At 39.5% G+C, this 6,000-nt stretch overlaps 1 protein-coding gene across 1 annotated transcript in view; it reads left to right on the top strand.

The window, feature by feature from the left end:
- Positions 1-224: 224 nt before the first annotated feature.
- VRK1 (VRK serine/threonine kinase 1) overlaps positions 225-6,000 on the top strand; it is a 30,818-nt gene continuing 25,042 nt past the window's right edge. The window contains exons 1-2 of the mRNA XM_084208057.1: positions 225-299; positions 5,564-5,719. Coding sequence (XP_084064183.1) covers positions 5,569-5,719 — 151 coding nt within the window. The 5' untranslated portion in view covers positions 225-299; positions 5,564-5,568. The remainder of the gene's footprint in view (positions 300-5,563; positions 5,720-6,000) is intronic.

The following is a 6,000-nucleotide window of genomic DNA, read 5'->3' as shown; positions in this document are numbered from 1 at the left end:
CCCAACCGACTCCATGACCGTAAGACTCCAGCTCTTGGCCCATCTCGGGCCGCGGTGCCTGTTGGGAAGTGTAGTCCGCGTAGGACCATCCTGCGGCCACTTGCTGCGGTCACGGACTATATTTCCCAGTAGGCACCGCGACCAGGGAGGGAAGGAGGCGGACGGCCGCGCTCGGCGGACCAATGGGTGCGGGCGATGCTGGGAGGTGGCGCCGGGGCGGGCGGGCCGCCGGGGCCGCGGGCAGTGCGGGAATTTCGGACCGGGAGGAAAGAGCGACGCCGGGCCCGCTCGGCCAGGAGGTACTTGGAGCTAGCGGATGCCTCTGGCGTGCAGAGATTTGGGGCTTTTCTTTTTAGGAGGCGAATTTTGGGGCGCTGTTTCGCATTCGTTTCGCCGTACCGAGCATCCCCGGCCCTTCTGGCGGCTTGCGGGCGGTTTTCCCCGCTTCCCTCGCGAAGGAGGCCGGTGGCACCGGGGCCTAACCGAGCCTTGTTCCCCCGCAAGGGTAGGGGAGGCGCCTTCCCTTTCCTTCCCTCTGCGGCCCAGCCCGTGGGCCGGCAGGGAGGGAACGGGGGCAGTGGGGCAGAGCTCCCACAGTTTCACCCCCGAGGTCTGGGGATCCGCCTTTGCCGGCTGTGGGCTCTAAAGCCGCCTTCGGTGGCAGCAACCTGAGTTGTTTTACTTCCTGCTTTTTGTTTTTTGGTTTTTTAGCACCAAAGCTAGGTGGAGGAGGCTGAATAAAAGCTGTGCTGTGTGCCACTTTAGAGGTTCGTCACCTTCGGGATTGTCTTGGTGTGGCATCACCTTGGCTGGGAGGCGTTCCTGAGTTTTGCTTTAAAGTAAACTTTTTTTTTTTTTTTTTTTTTTTTTTTTTAAACACAGGCCTACAAATCACAAAAATCTGCGATTTTAGGATCAGGAAAGGCCTGGTGTGTAAGAATTGGACTAAGCTGGTTTCTGTCATTGGTTGTGGTTTTTCTTCACTTCCTGTTTCTTGCTGTTTGACTTCCTTGTTTGAGACTTCAGCAGTTGCAGACAGGGTGAAATTTGTTGTTCTCTTTGGTTTTCAATTTGTGTTTAAGCACTCTAAGAACTGTAGGCTTTTATTAATTTATAGGGAATCCGTGGACCCTTTTTATGGCTAAGAAAAATACAAGAGCTGTTGTGAAGCTTACTGTTACTGTGTCAAAGGGCTTGTGCCCTCATCTGTAGGAATAAGCTGCCCACTAAATTCTTGGGGATGATCCCTAAGTGAGGTAGGATTCCTGATGAATTTTCAGAGCTGATGATTTTTATACAGTGTGCTAAATTATCAAAAAGCCTTTAAGTGTCTCACGCACATTTTGCAGTTGGTATAGAGGTGAGGTGGTTTGGAATGACATTATTTGGTTCCTTAAAATGCTCACTGGTTTTTATTGCAACAACTGAGTGATGGTTAAAATTTTCAGGAGAACCTTAACTGACCTTAAAAGAAACTTTAAAAAAAGTAATGTATTCTTCAGAAAGCAATTTAAAATTAGTAGCACAGTAATTCCACTTGTAAATGACTGTTTCCTGCCTCTGAACAAGCTACATTCTGAAACATTAAGTCATCTTGGTTTGTTTAGCAAAAAATGGAAAAAAGGCATTTCCTTGGTCAACTGTGCTGCTGTTGTGATTACATATTTCTCAGTAATTGTGGTCCACGAATGGTATTTATTAATTTTGTCTAAAAATATATTTTTTTTAATTTCTTGGGAGAGAGCTGTAGTGCCCTTCTTGTGTGAGTACCATTAACTGTCCAGTATCTTAATCAGGAACTTAGATTGGAGGGGTTTTCACAGACAGGGATCAGCCAGTCACAGAATGTCTGAATTTAGGAACGAAGGTCTTTGTTCACTGTTTTTCTCACTTGGCGTGAGAAGTCACTGACACATCAGTTATTTTTCGTGTTGTCACTCCCATGAAACAACTCTACAGTTTTCAGGAGTCTTTAAGTGTCATGTTCTTTCTTCCCTACTCCTTGAGAGCAAAATTTTAGTTTTGTTTTCTCCTTGTGTTATTTTTTTTTTTTTTAGGCAGGCAGACGTGGATTTCTTGCTTTGACTAATGAGCAGTTTTAATGATACATAGATTTCAGGTCTTGCTGGAACTACCTGCTCCTCTAGGAGCACAGGTCACCAGCATGCCTTCTCTGGGTTGACAATGAAAATACATCCTACTACAATAAACAACTGTAAAAATTACAATTTCCAGAAAATAAAAGAGGAAGATCAGGAAGCAACCAGTATGACTTGACACACAGCAGAAATTTCTTCAAAATATATTTGTTTTGTATTCATTTCAGGGTTTTGTTGATAATGAATGGCAACAAGAATTGAGAAGTGGCTATTCATATTTATTCTAAGAGTTCAAGTATCGCTTAAGTAGCAATCGTAGCAGGCAACATTTGTAAAGATAACACCACTGATATGCAGACAATTTTGCGTCAATAGTGCTATCTCAAGTACAATGTATTCTGTTTCTTCCAAGATGTTTTATTAGGTAGAAACCTTTGTAGTACTAAGAGGCTTCTGGAGAGAGTTTAGACAAATAGACTTCTGTTATTCATATTTCTTAGCAGGAAAATCTTTGTTTTGAGCACATTGTAGCAACACAAAATGCTGCTGTTTACAATCATGCACCTTGAATATTGTTCTTGTCGGGCACCTTAGCTAAGTAGGGTCAGGTCTGACACTTGAATGATAGTACAGTACTTGACATCCATGGCACTGTTTCCAAGGACTCTAGCATGATTGCAGGAACTAATGAATTAAACTTCACAATACCTGTGGATAGAAAATATTTCCTTTGTTGATGGAAAGAAGTATTGAGAGGAAAGTTTAAGATTTTTTTTTTCTTTTTGAAGGGATGGTGGTGGTGAATTTTTAAAAGTGATTTTAGGGAGAAGTAGATGGCTTTATTCCAGTTCTGCAGCATACAGTAGACAGCTAGCTCTATGTCATGTTTGTTGGTGCATGTTTCTTGACAAACTCCTTGTGTTTACTGTATTATGATTTGAAAAGCATATAGAATGATAGAATTTGTACTCAATTTTAATTGTCTTTAATTTTTTTTTGGTTGTGGTTTTTTTCTAGTTCTGTCTTTTCATGTAGAGAATTTCTGCTGTGTCCAGATGTCTTTGGTGTCAATCAATAGAAGATATTTGAATGGATTTTTCCAAATATATGTGAAAGCATGTGCAGCTATTGCTTAAATATTTCCTTGGGTAACAGCTTTTTTGCAAGAGATTGAGTGCTTAGTATTGTGCATGCTGCCCATTGCAAGCGAGCAGTGTTTGGCACCTATGGCCTACTGATAGTTTGACCAACTTGTAAGTAGGCACAGTGCCATGTTAACAGATGGGTATGAATACAGACAGCCAAGAAACCATGTATGTGTATCTAGTGTATTTGTTAAGGGCAGGGTTCCCAGCTGGGGACGTTCAAACTTATGTCCATTTTGAATTTTTGCTTTTATGGATAAAGAAAAGTTGTCATTAACAATTTTTTTTAAAAATAAATACCTTCAGGCATACAATTATTGACCATGTTAAACAAAATAAGCGGGCGTGTGGAAGAAGAGGGAAGCACCAGCTCTTCCTTTGATACTCTTGAGGAGCTATTTTAAGTAAATTTAATTCCTTTTTAAGCAAGGCTGCCATCAAGAGTCTCACTGTGAATGTCAAAGATGTGGAGTGTATCAATAGCTTTGTTTCACAGGCTTGCTAGCCTTATTGTGAGAGAGGCTACAAATTTTTCTTTTACGGGCAACAATCTGTCAGCATTCAAGCACCTAAGTGCATCTGTCCAAGTCTTGCCCAAATTATTTGTAATAACTCAGAGATCAAGGGGGTGCAGTCCTTCAAGCCCTCTGCATGGTTCTTATATTGACAGTAAGTTATTTCTTAGCCTGAGGATGAGTGTGCTCATTTTGGATATGTTCTGGTACCTTTTAGATGACAGCGTGTGTGATCTTGTCCCACATCCGAGTCACTGGGCAATGCTGCTGATTTTTGCACTTTCTTGCCTTATTTGAGTCAGCTTTGGGGCTCCAGACTTCTGGTTTGTTTCATTAGCACTTCTAATAATTTCAGTCTGCCCTTTGTTTTAATCCATTTCCTGATTTAGATGTCTTGTGAAACTGCTTAAAGGTCTGCAGTGATCTTTCTGGCCTGCTCTTGTAAGTGATACCAACACGTAGGCTTTTCTACTGCTCTGTTCCTTCTGACACTTTGACACCATTGCTTTCTCATTGGTATGGTCTTATCTGAGCTGGCTGGAATTGTCTTTGGTGCTTGAAAGTCTCATTTTTCTCCTGTAGAAAATCTGGAGGAAAGATCTTCCTCCAAGACAGTAAACTATGTATCACCTTGAAGATAAAAAAAAAAAAAAAAAGAAAGAGGGATGTAGAGAAGAGTTTCTTGAAGAGACTATGGATAATGATGTGGGTAAAGCTAGTCTTAAAATTTATGTAAGATGTGTCTTGATAGTAGGGAAGAATGTTAACTGTATAGAAGTGGAAATATGGAAAAATAATGCAGAATCAAAACATCCTGTTTTGTGATAATGATGAAGCTTATGCAATTTAGGTATTGATAAGTACCAATATCTTTCTGTGATGTGGGTATTTAATAAAAGTGTTTTGTTGAAGTTTCTCATTTAAATATAAGTAATGTATTCAGACGTGGTTCATGACCCAAAAATTCTTCTCAAGTTAACAAGGACCCTAAAAAAGAAGAACTTTGACCTGGAATGATGCATGATGTGCCTTCTTTTCTGTATTTATGCATGTATTGAGTGACTGTGGTGTCTGGAGACTGCTTGCTGCCAGAGTCCATTACTCTCTGACTAGGTTCTTTTAGATGTTCCATGTATAAAGGATATAATATTTAATATCAAATTTACTTCTTTGAAGATAGTTGATACTATGTGAGATTTCTGATTTAGGAGAGTGATATAAAATATGCTGAAAACAATACAACTGGTAAGTTACACTTGGCAAAATACAGCAATTGCAATACACAGTTCAGTCATGGTACTGATGTAATTCTCATTACTGGTCTCTGTAGTATGTGTTTTTTTACAGCTAGGAGGAATTCCTCATATTACCACTGAAGGCTTGCAGTTTTTCAGTATGCAAGTTTAACTCTAGGAAAAGTGATGAGCTTTATTTCATAAATTTACTTTTTCTAAGTTTAGACCTGTGATTTTTTTGTGATTGATTGAATGTGATAGATTCTGAGATCTTTTTAGCATGTATTATACAAGGTCTTGTAATAAGTTTCTCTTGTGAAGATTTTTGCTGTCAAATTTTTTTGTGATGCCTGGAAGAACTAGTTGTTTCTCACTTTTAATTCATGCCAATGAAACTGCTTATTGCATTTCTTTTCAAGCATCTTTGTAGTAACAAATTAGGGTTTAAACAAACAACCCATTCTTTTTTGTATTTCTAACAGATTTCTATGTAAAATAAGTTGGATCAATGTGTAACCTTTTTTTTTTTTTTTTTTTTTAAATTTTTTCCATCCATTCATTTTCTCTAGGAAAAATGCCAAATAAGAAAACAGCTGGAAGAGCCCCTTCAAAATTGAAACTTGCTGAATTCTTTAGTCTGGGGGAGGTTCTAGCAGACACGTCAAGAAAAGAATGGAAATTAGGTGTCCCTGTAGGGGAGGGAGGCTTTGGACGCCTGTACCTTGGTAAGTGCAGCTATCTTGGATAATTCTTTAAAATGGAGAGTAGATGTTTTTCCCCATTCAAAACAATGAAAAGTTGACACTAAGTTAGAAATATGAATATAGAATAGTGTCTTGACATGGACTTTTCTGCTAGAACCTTAGTTTGGGTCATGGTGTTGGAAAAAAATGATGGAAATAGACAAATGGTTGCTTTAAGCACTAGTTTTATGAGTTTACAGTGGTAGATCATTCTTTTTAAAAATCAAAATCTTTCTTACTTTTTAGCCATGGAAAGGATAGTT

Source organism: Fringilla coelebs, assembly GCF_963513975.1.
Source record: "Fringilla coelebs genome assembly, chromosome: 6".
Lineage (NCBI taxonomy): Eukaryota > Metazoa > Chordata > Aves > Passeriformes > Fringillidae > Fringilla > Fringilla coelebs.
The sequence above is the reverse complement of the archived record's forward strand: the minus strand, read 5'-3'. Positions and strand labels throughout refer to the sequence as shown.